Below are 14,419 nucleotides of genomic sequence, written 5' to 3' on the forward strand. Positions count from 1 at the left end.
GGAAAGAACAAGTGAATGTCATTAGTCCACCCTCATCCCTCTCTGAGGGGTGCGGCCAAAACACTTAAATTAATGCAATCTTTTAAAATCTTAACTCCTAGACATAATGAACTGAAATTGTTGTTATGACTGTAATAAGCAAAGACTTTTCTCCCAAATTTGTGAATGTCATGGGTCAGGGGTTCTGATGCTAAGGCGGGGCTCTGTTGAAAACGTAGTAAAAATGTATTACAGTGTTTTTCTTTAAAATCTTCTCCTCTGTTCCTGAGTGTTAAATCATTTAACTATGTGCATGGTTATGATGAGGAGGGGTGCCTATTCCAAAACTTTGAATTTCATGGCCCTTCGGTCAGGGATTCTGATGTTAGGTCGGGGTTTTAATGATTATATAGTCAAAATGAATTAATTCTTTGAAAATCTTCTCGTCTGCTCCTGGGTATTATGCATACATGTATAATCTAAGTGCACAATTATGATGAAAAAGGAAGCCTCTAGATCAGGGGTACCCTGGAGGTTTCAATGACTATATTCTGAAAATGAATTGCTTTTAAATCTGCTCTTTGGTAGTAATCAAACAATTATGATGAGCAAAGATGCCCTTTCCAAAATTTTGAAATATGTGGCCGCAGGATCAGTGGTTCGTATGGGTAGGAAAACTATTGATTATGTAGTGGAAATGTATTTTTTCTTCGTTCGTCTGATATGCCTCTGGGTATTAAATAATCAAAGTGAGCATGCTAAGTGCATAGTTATGGTATGCAATGGTGCCTCTTTCAAAATAGTGATTTTCATGGCCTCTTGTTTAAAACACGATCCAAATTCAATCGTTTGAAAGCTGTTGCACAATACTCAGGTGACCTATAAGGCCCGCGTGCTTCTTGTGCACTTGTGTAAGATATTGACTGATTGAAGGGATATTGACTGTTTTTGGTCTGGTAACATAGAATCAGTTTTATGCACATGTAACCATAGGAATCTAAAAACAACTAACGTAAAAAAGCATTGAAAATTATATAATTTTAAACATTGCCAACTGGACAAAAATTATCCTCAAATACAAAAGACAATGCATGTACACTACAGAAATAAAAGTTTCTGTCACATCTGGTGTTAGCTTAATAAAAACAATTTAATTTTTTTTTGTTCAGTAACAGTTTCAAATTGTAGCAGTAATGAAAAAATCATATACTAACACTTAATATCAGTCTTCTCACTAATATTGGACTGCTATAGGCAAATGTTCAAACCGCAGGAACAAAGAAACGACATCATATTACAGCAATGTTTAAACGGGAAGTATAATGTGAAATTCCGGATTAAAATTAAATGTATTGTAGCTTGTTATATAAAATGAAATATCTGAAAAGTAAAACTTAAGATCAATTAATTCAAATGTAAGCGATCAATGACTGAAGGATTTGAGTTTTATCTAAAGTAACTCTAAAATTTATCTTTGCAGCTTAGTTAAGACTGTCAAAAGGCTTAATATGCATTTATTTAAACTTAAACAACATTTTTTTAGCTAGATTTCAAAAATGAAAATTACAAACGTAATATATGTATGAATTGGCAGAGTCTCGTCATATTTCCTTTTGTGCATTTTTTGTTTTGATAAGGCTGGTGTCTGGAAAAGTAGGAAAGTTCTAACAGAGGAAGAAAAAAGAAGGATTCTTTTTAAAGAAAATTTTATTTGATATCTTTATTGTTCAGACATCCGCAAAAAGGTAGAAAAAAAAACAAGATAAACTAAGAAAAATGTATTTAAAAAAATTCCCCTCCAAAACTTTTATACAGAATTTGTTTTAATGTTAAACTTTGATCATCAAATTACAATCAATTATTTCTATCGTATGTAAAAATTAAATGACACAAAACATAAAATATGGTATATAAAATTATATTTACAACGCAAAACATAAATATTCTCTCCAAGGACTTCAACGTGTGATAATGATTTATGTGATTAGTTTAATAGCTTGTTCGTACCCAAAACAGAACTTGACCTAGATATTTCTATGAAAAATCTGTATACCAAATTTTATTTCATTATATATACCCACTACGAAGAAAATGAATGGAAACTTGGTGGACCGACAGATAGACAGATCACCAGACAGCAGCAGAGTAATAAGCCCTTCCTTCTTCGAAGGTGGGGGCAGAAAAATGATATATTTTTTTTTTCTTCTCTCGACTGGGTTTTTATAAGCACCAGTAAAATACCCCTCAGATTAGTTTATAGTTTATAAAAGAGAAAATGAAAAATATATATATATATATATATATATATATATATATATATATATATATATATATATATATATATATATATATATATATATAAAGCACTAAAAATGACCAACGACACGAACAATAAAAATTGTCAAATTTTCGGGACGCCCTGTCCCTTCCTCAGGACAAAGAAAAAAGTTAAAAAGGCATAAGAACAAAGGAAAAAGAGAAACAAAAACAACTAGCACTACTACTAAACTACTAAACACTAGATATTTACATACTTAATTACATGATGAATTGGAAATTTTTAAGAACACTAATAAAGAAAGAAATCCGGACAGCTATGAAATGCGTCCGGTCTATCGGGTATACTCGGGTGAAGTGCGATTTACATAATTGAACGAATTAATTATGCTAATTAATTACGACAATCAGTAAATCGTACATTGTTTCATTCTCTCAAAATGGCGTAAATTTACTTAATAAAGAATAATCAGAGAAAAATAATATAGCAGGGATATTTAAACATATGAATTATGATCAATTATACATTTTGAAATATTTAAGGACTTATTACCGGGAAAAAATAATTAACAAAGGTGTAAGCAATACATAGTTATGAAAGTTGTTTGAGAGTTGGTGACGCAAATTAACTGAAGAGTTTACACTAAATTGAGAGAATAATCTTGTTTAGTATCATCAGGAATTGGGTCTAGTTTACGTTCATTCTGGTGAAGTCATTCAGTTTGTTAATACCATTAGGGCGGAATGACTTCAATCTGTGCATCCAGAATTTTTCTTTGCTTTTTCTCTGAGCATCTGTCCATCTTGGGCTATGGTCAATCACCACTACTGTCATGTCCTCCCATTTGTGACCCTCAAGGTTGAAATGTTCCCCAACGGGTTCATTGAGTTTTTTGGTCCTAATGGTCGAACGGTGGTTATTGACTCTCCTGCGGAGATCTCCTGTTTCACCAATATACTGTTTGGAGCAAACTTTGCAACTGATGAGATAAATGCAGTTGTCAGTATGACAGGACAAATTCCCTAGTATTTTGTAGCTGCGGCCTGTAACAGGGCTGTTAAAACTGTCTGTGTCAGTGCTGTGCTTACAAAGAAGACATCTTCTGTCAGAGCAAGTTTTAAAGCCCCCGTTAGGTAATGGGTTGTCCAGTCTGGTTCTTACTACCATGTCCTTTAGGTTCCTTGGGCGTCTGTATGCAGCCAATGGGGGTTCCTTAAAGACCTCTGCCATTAGGGAGTGCCTAAGGGTCTAGCCACCAGAATTCGACGCATCTGTTCGTCCCCTGCCTTATATCAGGAGCAAAGTGGTCTTCTTAAGTCCCACTTATGCAAAAGAGGCTACAATGCCCGCACCGTACAAACAGCTATTGATGAGATGGCGGGACATGACAGGCAAAACCTATTACGCTACAAGGAGAAAGACAATAGCGGCAGGGTCCCTCTGGTAACCACATACCATCCCGTCCTTAAGAACCTTAGCGGTATCCTTCAAAAGAACCTACCAATTCTCCATTCAAACAAACGAATGGCAGAGGTCTTTAAGGAACCCCCATTGGCTGCATACAGACGCCCAAGGAACCTAAAGGACATGGTAGTAAGAACCAGACTGGACAACCCATTACCTAACGGGGGCTTTAAAACTTGCTCTGACAGAAGATGTCTTCTTTGTAAGCACAGCACTGACACAGACAGTTTTAACAGCCCTGTTACAGGCCGCAGCTACAAAATACTAGGGAATTTGTCCTGTCATACTGACAACTGCATTTATCTCATCAGTTGCAAAGTTTGCTCCAAACAGTATATTGGTGAAACAGGAGATCTCCGCAGGAGAGTCAATAACCACCGTTCGACCATTAGGACCAAAAAACTCAATGAACCCGTTGGGGAACATTTCAACCTTGAGGGTCACAAATGGGAGGACATGACAGTAGTGGTGATTGACCATAGCCCAAGATGGACAGATGCTCAGAGAAAAAGCAAAGAAAAATTCTGGATGCACAGATTGAAGTCATTCCGCCCTAATGGTATTAACAAACTGAATGACTTCACCAGAATGAACGTAAACTAGACCCAATTCCTGATGATACTAAACAAGATTATTCTCTCAATTTAGTGTAAACTCTTCAGTTAATTTGCGTCACCAACTCTCAAACAACTTTCATAACTATGTATTGCTTACACCTTTGTTAATTATTTTTTCCCGGTAATAAGTCCTTAAATATTTCAAAATGTATAATTGATCATAATTCATATGTTTAAATATCCCTGCTATATTATTTTTCTCTGATTATTCTTTATTAAGTAAATTTACGCCATTTTGAGAGAATGAAACAATGTACGATTTACTGATTGTCGTAATTAATTAGCATAATTAATTCGTTCAATTATGTAAATCGCACTTCACCCGAGTATACCCGATAGACCGGACGCATTTCATAGCTGTCCGGATTTCTTTCTTTATTAGTGTTCTTAAAAATTTCCAATTCATCATGTAATTAAGTATGTAAATATCTAGTGTTTAGTAGTTTAGTAGTAGTGCTAGTTGTTTTTGTTTCTCTTTTTCCTTTGTTCTTATGCCTTTTTAACTTTTTTCTTTGTCCTGAGGAAGGGACAGGGCGTCCCGAAAATTTGACAATTTTTATTGTTCGTGTCGTTGGTCATTTTTAGTGCTTTATATAAATTTCCATCCGTGACCTTGTATCTACTTGATAGATCCGACATTTAGGATATACAGTGTTGTTGGTTTTTTAGTGCTTATATATATATATATATATATATATATATATATATATATATATATATATATATATATATATATATATATATATATATATATATATAAAGAGCAAAATTATATGCATGAATCGTTTACTTTCCAAGAATTCTCAGATTTTAATAATATCAAGAGTTCATAAGTGATTTAAACATAACAAATATTTCTAGATCTACGGAGACAAGGATAAAATCTCTGACTACAGCTGCATACATTAGTGCTTCTGGTGTCGGTTTTATTGTTGTCAATGGACGCGCATGCGAACTTTGAGTCTGTATTAACATATTCATATAAAAAGAATAATCCTGATGTACATTGTATATTTCAGCGCTTATCTCCTTTTTAACATGCACATTTCATTTTGAGGTAAGATTAAACCTTCCTTACACTGGAGAATAAATACACACGACCATGTTTGTAGATATTTTTAGAATACAAAATTTACTTTATTTCTAAAAAAAATTCTTTTTAAAGAAACTCCTCAATAATCTTTAAACAGTTAGTGTTTATATATCAATTTTAGTTCATAATCTATTTAATATTTTTTAAAAAATGTAAATTATAGTTGATTTTTACCTTTGTTTTTTTTTACCTCTTAACAATTTATTTTTAATTTTTAAAAATATTCAGGATGGAATATTTACATCGTGCATCAGAAAAACTTTATGTCGGACTCTCTCGAGAGGGTGAAATAGCTTCGCAGGAAGAACGGGACATGAGAAGGGATATAATGGACATAAAAAATAGAATAGATAACCAAATTCTCCCCTTTGGATACAGAGTCTTGTACAGTGGAAGCAAAAGAGAGGGATTTCGATTGGAAAGTTCAGATAGTGACATAATGGTATGGCCGATATCTCATAAAGTTATATGTGATTTATCTCAAGGCAGACATTACAATTTTCCAAACACTACGCTGATATTGATGGAAAGTGATCATAAGCTGCCCGGCTATGTTCTTCTTCAATTGCTAAATGCCTCAAACAGACCTGATGTTATATTTGCATGTTTTCCTATGAATAACAGACGGTACATTTCTAGCAGTACATACAGTAACATCATGTGTTCTATTCTCGGAGGACCAGGATCTGTCCCTCACGGTCCATGTTTCAGTGGAACTTTGGGACATAATGATTTTGACCTCGCGTTTTGTTTCAAGTCCGACTTCTGGCCCACTCAAGCCATTTCCTGGATAGGTAGATGTAGAAATTGGCCTCCACCTCATATGGTCCGGAACATCATCAATGACGGATGCCATGTCGTACCAATTGGTCACCGTTCATCTTTATATGAAAAGACCGAATGGAGGATTTCATTTTCACAGGCAGAGCATAAACTCGCGGATTGTCTGAGTCACTGCCAATTCTTGTGTTTCATTTTACTAAAAATGTTTCTTAAAGAGGTCCTGAAAGAAGAAATTAAAGAATTACCATTATGTTCATATCACATGAAAACGGTATTATTCTGGGTTATTCAACAAAATATCATACCAGAGTGGCACCCACAAAATCTTTTAGAATGTTTCCGAATATGTTTTGAAACTTTTATCAACTACGTTTATCATGGCGTATGTCCAAACTTCTTCATTCCAGAAAACAATATGTTCTTTGGGAAGGTTTACGGAAACGTGCAGCACAATTTGTATCAGCAGCTTATCAGCATCGAGAGGATCTGGCCATCATGTTTATTATTGAGCCCATCAATAGAAAAACAATTACGTAGGTATACCAATTGTCCAATCCCAGTCGACCTTCAAGTTAAACTTCCTATACCTAAATTTGATGGTGAATATTTCTTTGAAATATTCTCTTATACTTTTTATCAAATAAAAATCATCTTCAATCCCATCAAAAGCTTACATGTGCTAGAAAAAATTCTGAAAGATAAACATTTTACAATTACAAAGTACCAGAAAACATTTATGCAAGTCTATGCATCAGAAGTTTTTCGCATACTTGCATTTGAAACATTGTCTTATTGCACAAATGCTTCTAATAAAACACGATATCTTTTAGAAATGAGATCTGATGAGATGTTGAGGTTGTCACGAAAATTAGGTTTTCTGTCCACGTCCCTTTATGTAGCGCTTTTCCTTTATCAAACAAACAGATATCTAAAGGCCGTAAAGGTCTTGGAGAGTTTAAAGATCGAGATGTTCAAGAATTCTTTGATGTACAGATACACAAGAGATGACTCAGCTTACGGGGAAGCTGTAGAAGGACTACCATGGTCCATAAGATTGAATCGGAATTTTGTCACAGACATAGTATTAGATAGTGACCTTATTTATCTCAGCGAGTTAAGTCTGGAACAGGAGGACTGTAAGAAAAATTTAATGCCTGCAATTGGTATTCCTCCATTTGTCATGCTTTATTTTCTATTGGTCTTGTGCTACCGTCGTGTTAACGCAAGGAAATCACAGGAAGCTTTAGATGATTTCCTTATCTTTCTTCACAATGACAATGGAGAATACGTGCTTAGCGAGTTCAGGAACATATCATGGCAGATACTAGGGATCTGCCAAGAACTCACTGATCATAAGGAAGCCGCTTTGGTCTCTTACAAAAAGGCTGTTGAAGAAGAGAATCAAGTTAATAGGATAAGTGAGGCAGCCATAAAAAGAATTGATAGAATTCAATCTGGTCAGTAAAATTAAATGGGATGATGAAATTTATATGATGACAGAATTGTATGGACACAAAAGACAAGGATACCTGTACATACCTGTCTTTGTAATACAGAGACATGATTGTGCAAGATTATTGGGAAATAACAAACCATAGTATAATAATTCATTTAGATTTAACTCGAAATATTTAATTTATCTCTACGAATTTTTCACATATTTTTTGGTCATCGAGTAAATAAAAAAAATACAGTATACAATAATTAATGCAGAGTATGAAATGTCTTTAAGTCATGTATTCATTTATGTATTAACTAAAGAGTGTTCCAAGAAACACATATGTCGTCTGATTTGTAGCTTCATTAAAGGTGTAAATAAAACTAAGAGTGGTCAGTTTTTATTTACTATTAGCGTGATTAGTTAATGTATTTGCCTGCAAAGAAAAGGCACATCCATGGATAGTATAAAACTGCAATAGAATCTGACAATATAAAAAGAAGAAATATATGGTTCCCAAAAAGATTTTTACATTTTAGCTTTTTTTTGCCACAATTGCCTGTCTACATGATCCAATGTGGAATATTAATCCCTATATATTTTCATGGTATTTAAATGTATTTAATTATCTCTATGCTATGGAAAGCAATAGGGGACCTTCAGGGTCAGGGTCTATATGTAATCAATAGCTTTAACCTTGGCTAACCATGATGTCACCCCTGGCCTACCCATGTTTGAATCTATAAGGGACCCTCAGGGCCATGGTCTATATAATCTTTATTTATAACCCTGGCCACCCATGATGCCCCCCTGGTCATCCAATGTTTGCAGTCCATGATGTCACCCTTGCCTTCCCAAGTTTGCATCATGGGCATCCCACGCTCTTCAAAATCTTGACCTAGCCGTGTACAACCTGGCCAATCCATGTTGGCAGCATGAGAATCCCCTGCTGGCCTGGCTCGTAAATCCTGGCCTAGCCATGATAACCCTCGCAATTGCTAAGATTTGGGGTGACTTGATCATTAACTCCCAAGCTGCTACGAGATAATCGGCCAAGATTTCAAGACATGGAGGTTTGGCCGGCCAAAATTTCAAGGGATCAAGATTTAGTCAAAGTTTCTAAGGACGCGGATGCGGAAGCAGCGTGCTTTTTCCATTAATATCTGCACTATAAATTAGTAGAAACTTCGAGAATCAAATAATCCAATGAGGATGGTAAAGACATCACAGTGTTTGCCACATCTGTTTCATAGTTGGATGCTTTACTAACTATAGACAACAAACACTAACTAACAACTAAATTGTATGACAAACAAGATGATTTCCGCTTTTAAATCAACATTACATTTTAGAAGCACAGCAAACGCGGTCCTACTGAAAATATCAAGCCCTTAATTATGATGCAGTAAAGGAGTTATTTAAAGACATTTTTTAAAATTATTTGACGTAAAAATTCTAGTCAAAACTGTGGTCAACATTCTACCTAACAACACCTAGTATACGCAAACAAGTTTTATGTATCAATGAAGGAATTCGAAAAATGGTGACAATGAATTAGATGTACCGAAATTATTATATTATATCATCGAAACATTAAATTGTTTGTCAGTAGTCTGATTCGGTTAACAAATGTATGAAAACCTTTTGCTTTAACAAAGTAACAAGGAATATTAACATCATTAGCATGTTATATTGCCAAAATAATAATAATTTCGTAAAATTTGACTTAGACATTGACGTCTGTAAATAGAGTCAAAAACATAGGGGCCGGTAACATACTGTATTTGATTTAACGTAATCACTTTATGCATACAAAAAGAGAAAGGGAAACAATGCTAGTCCGAATTTACACAGGGTCGATCTTGACCCCTGTGAATAAAACAAGTCTTTATATGTTTTGGCGTGCTTGACATGGCCATTTAATAATATATAATAACATATAATATTAATAATATATATAACACAATGTATGCGCTGATGATGATAAAATGATTAAAATTTTGATTTGCCCTTCCTTATATATATATATATATATATATATATATATATATATATATATATATATATATATATAAAGCACAATTTACAACAACTCTTAAACTAATATAACTGCCCTAAGTGAAGAAATATTAATATAGAAAGCACAGAGAAATTCACTTTTTATAAGGATACTCATTCTTCCGCCCCAGCCCGGGGTTCTCTCGACCTACGGAATCTGTCTCCTAGCAGTGCAGGAACAGCGCGTTAGACCGCTCGGCTATCTAGGCAAGTTAAAAACTTGCTTTCGAAAAAGATGGAATTCTCACAACGCTGCCCTACAAACACGGTCATTGAGAATAGAAATTGAGATACAGTTATTTGGACATTAGTTTTTAGAGGATTGCCCGTTATATATATATATATATATATATATATATATATATATATATATATATATATATATATATATATATATATATATATATCACCGAACCACCACCATAGGAATCATGTTGTTTGATGGTACACTGATTATAACGTTCACGAAGGCGTCGAAAAACGCTAAATCGACCGTCTGCAAAGTCCAAATTGAACAAAAATTCATTTAACATGATATAGCGCCAAAGTTGGAATTGTAAAGTTGCTTGATGTTTTGAAGCCCATGCTCTTCTGAAACGCCTCTGTTCAGCAGTCATCCTCACTCCAACAACAGGACGACGCGACTTTAGGCCCCCTGCTTTAAGTTTGTTTCTGTTAGTATGGTCAAAAATTCTTATTTATCTTGCCGCCCTGAACTCAGAATTTGATTTTTCTGCAGGTTTGAATCTGTTATGTAGGGGATGCAGCACTGGCTCACGGTCATTACAAGCTGTTGTTTTACTTTTGGAACCACATCCTGGTCTAATCTTTACTCTCCCTGTCTGGGGGTACCGGTTCCACAGACATGAAATGCCTTTTTTTTACTTGTTTAATTTGTCTAGAAGTCTGGCATATTGATTGACCTCCGTTAATGCATCCGATAGCCTGTCATTTTTGATTTTCAAAAATGTATGCTCTTGGCATGATTCTCAAAGTTCGGGTATAATGATTATTGTCGAGTATTGAAGTGTTAAATGGGCATACTCTTGCATAAAAATCACGGAAATCAATTTTCAATAGCAAAGTTTCTTTTTGAGTGAAAATAAGCTTTAACATTTTCAGTTTACAATAGCTATATAGAGCCTCGAACATATGAAACATGCTAAACATTAAGTAACAGTAAATATACGTTCCCTTATTAATTTCAATCAGTATATATATATATATATATATATATATATATATATATATATATATATATATATATATATATATATATATATATATATATATATATATATATATATATATATATATATATATATATATATATAAGAAAGGGCATATCAAAATTTTCATAAAATACACATTTAAAAAGATTCATGCACAAATTTTAAATAGAGGTACTGTAAGCAATGAGCTCACTAAATGATACCCCCCATATGTATAAAATGGCATTGTCCATGTTTTGCTGTGGAAAACCCAAAATATGTGTTGGGTCAAAAAGTAAAATAAGAGGTGCACAATGGCAATATGTAATAAAGATTCTATGAAAGTTTCATTAAAGAACTTAATTCGGTAATAATCAATATTTGCCCCTCAAATCAAACTTTGATGGAGATATATCTAATTAAGTTCTTGAACAGGGGAGTATACGCTGACTTCAAAGCACTGAATATTTTCATAAGTTATGACGCCATATGTACGTAATGACGTCACAAACATGACGTAAATTTAAGTTTTCATGAATTTTATAGAAAAATGTACATATTTCGTCGATATTTTGAATAATAGTCACCGAGCGCATGTGTGTTCAGGATCAATATTTTAATATAATGTGTAGAAAATTTGACTTGTTGGGGCAAATATATGCAATATACCGCATATAGTTCTTTCATTCAGTGATTTGAGAGGAGTTGCAGATAAGAGATTAGTATCCAAAAGCGTAACAAACAGACGGACGGACGTACAGCTGGACGAACGGACGGACCGATTACTATATACCCTTTTCAAGCGTGGGGGAGGTATAATATATAAATTTGCCTTTGAAGACTTAAATTAAATCTCATAGTGTAAAATTAAAAATGAATTATCCAAGCAAGTTATTACAATTATGCAAACATTGCTTTAATCTTTATGGGGAACGATTCCAAATTAAGCTACCTCGACATGTTCTTCTTCAAAATTAAAAAAAATATTTTGAATCTACATTTTTGAAATGAAGCCAAATGTTATTCTTTTCTTTTTTAACCCATTTCATGTTCTTTAAATTCGTCTTCAAAATGTTCTTCAATTCTTTCTTTCTGCATTGTTTTTTTTTTTCAATTCTCAAGATCAACTGTTTTTTCATCTATTTACTTTTAACTTTTTCCCTATAATATTGATTAAACATTACTTTACTTGTTACATTTTATTTTTATCAAGTTTGAAATTCGTGTCATATTTCCTTTTTCGTGAACTGTTTTGTTGTGATGACTGTCTGGTGTCTGTAAACAAAGATAGAAAAAATAACGGAGCAAGAAAAGAACGCATGCGCAAAAAAAAAATACTAATTAGTATCTTTATTTCCAGACGTCCGCGAAATCGTAGATTAAACCTAGACAACTTGAGGAAAATGTAAAAATAGACAATCTTCTATCCTTTTTACTTTTATTAACAATTTTCAATATTCTTATTAAACTATAGTTAACTTTAGTGATATTTTTGACCTTATGAAAACTATAGTTAACTAAAGTGATAACATTGAAATTTTGATTTATTATACTGATAACTTTGACACTATGAAAACTTTGAAATACTATAGTGATATATTCTTATGAAAACTTTGATGTGTTAAAGTTATCACTCAAATATCTTTAGATAGCTGTTATAGGATTGTTTCTCTGTAAGTCTTGTTTGATATACTTAATAACATTAAATGATGTTATTTACTTATATAAAAAGGGCTAACTGAAATGAAAGACAAAAACAAAATTCATTTTAGAAATGCTTTCCAGTAGAGGCTCTAAAAACCTTTTTTTTTTCAAAAAACCATAAAATTACAAACAAATTTGGTAAAAAATGCGTTGCATGCAAAGTGCATGGAATTTTTGGAAAGAAGAAGACATCGACAGATATCTTTTGTAAAGTACGATTATCTGTAAAACTGGATATTACCCATTATGTGTAATTCATTAACATTCTCTACAGATAACTATACTGAGGTAATAAATTTAAATCTTTGAATTTCTAAAAATATCATGTCTAAAACTTTCAAAAACCGTAATTCTAACTTTGAAACTTACCATATAGTTTTCACTTTGACACATTGATTTATGATAGTGATCACCATGAAAACTTTGATTCACTAAAGCGAATATTTTGAAACTTTTATTTACTATAGTGTTCAATTTGAAAACTTAACTTTTACTATAGTGATTACATTAACACCATGAAAACTTTGATTTATGATATTGATCACTATAGCACAATAGTGATAAGTATGAAAACTTTTACTTACTTAAGGAATAACTTTAAAACTTTGATTTTCTATTATTAACGATAGTAAACCAAAGTTATTTTCTTCTTTGTTAGGGTTTTTATGCAAAGACAAGCTATTACATGTATATCATAATGTTATTGTCTTTAGAAATATTTATAAGATTAAATTGTAGTTTTATGAAAGAAAGCCTCAAAATATGGCATTATAAACATTCAACGGTTTTTCAAACGTCAGATACCATCTAGTACAAATACAGAAAGATAAAAATATTCTTCGTATTTATTTTCTAGCAAATGTTTTTCTTACAGACAAATTTATTGTCATTGAGTAAGGCAATGTATTCATTTTGGTCTGAAACATTTCAATAACAAAGTCATTCATAATCATTTCCATCATTGATTTCTTCCTATAATATTTTTCTACATTCCAAGAAAGACATAAAGGGTCCCATTTTGCATTCTGTTTTACATGAAAATGCATTAAAAGACGCATTCTTATTATATTTTCCCACTTCACAATGATTTTAAAAACATTCCAATATTGTAAGAGAAGTACGTGCATTTAATCATGAAGGTTTTAAATACTGAGTGCAAATGTTCTATTAAGGTCATAAAATACCCAAGTCTGGAGAAAAGGGGAATTTGTTATAGTCTGAATTTTTTTTTATGCCGTGTTAGGTTCATATTCATTTGATGCATGATAAAGTTAGAGTTGTATCTCTTTTGGGGGTCTAATTTTTCCATCTTCATAAAAAAGAATTTAAAAAGAGTTGTAATGTTTAGCTTTGAGGATAATTACAAAAAGAGGACAAAAATATTCTTTTCTTTTTTTTTTTACCCGTTTCATATTCTTATAATTAATATCGATTTTTTTTTACATTATTATTCCTTTATCATTTCTAAAGTTTATGTATTTTAACATCTATTAACATTTATTTTTTTTCCTTTGATATTGAATAAGAATGACTTTAATTGTCACCATTTTTTTTTGGTCAAGTTTGAGTGTCGTGTCATATTTCCTTTTTGTGCACTGCGATAAATGTCTGGTGTCTGTAAACAAAGATAGAAAAAAATAACGGAGCAAAAAAAGAACGTATTCGCTAAAAACAAAATTTTAATTGGTATCTTCATTTCCAGACATCCTCAAAATCGTATATGAAACTAAGATAAACTAATGTAAATGTAAAAATAGAAAATCTCCTCTCCTTTACTTTTATTAACTTATTTTC

General features: G+C 32.6%; 1 protein-coding gene across 1 annotated transcript; it reads left to right on the forward strand.

Annotated features, from left to right (window-relative positions):
• The first annotated feature begins 5,259 nt into the window (after positions 1-5,259).
• LOC134265797 (uncharacterized) lies at positions 5,260-8,036 on the forward strand. The gene is made up of 2 exons (XM_062748008.1): positions 5,260-5,395; positions 5,660-8,036. The coding sequence occupies exon 2, from the start codon at positions 5,661-5,663 to the stop codon at positions 7,677-7,679; it is 2,019 nt and encodes a 672-aa protein (XP_062603992.1). The 5' UTR covers positions 5,260-5,395; position 5,660; the 3' UTR covers positions 7,680-8,036.
• Positions 8,037-14,419: the final 6,383 nt, after the last annotated feature.

This window comes from Saccostrea cucullata, unplaced genomic scaffold (assembly GCF_032062105.1).
Source record: "Saccostrea cucullata isolate Sc308-1 unplaced genomic scaffold, CSIRO_AGI_Scuc_v1 ctg1899, whole genome shotgun sequence".
Lineage (NCBI taxonomy): Eukaryota > Metazoa > Mollusca > Bivalvia > Ostreida > Ostreidae > Saccostrea > Saccostrea cuccullata.

What these genes read in the sequence shown, in the direction of transcription:
- LOC134265797 (XM_062748008.1), top strand. Translation starts at nt 5,661, where the DNA reads ATGGAATATTTACATCGTGCATCAGAAAAACTTTATGTCGGACTCTCT.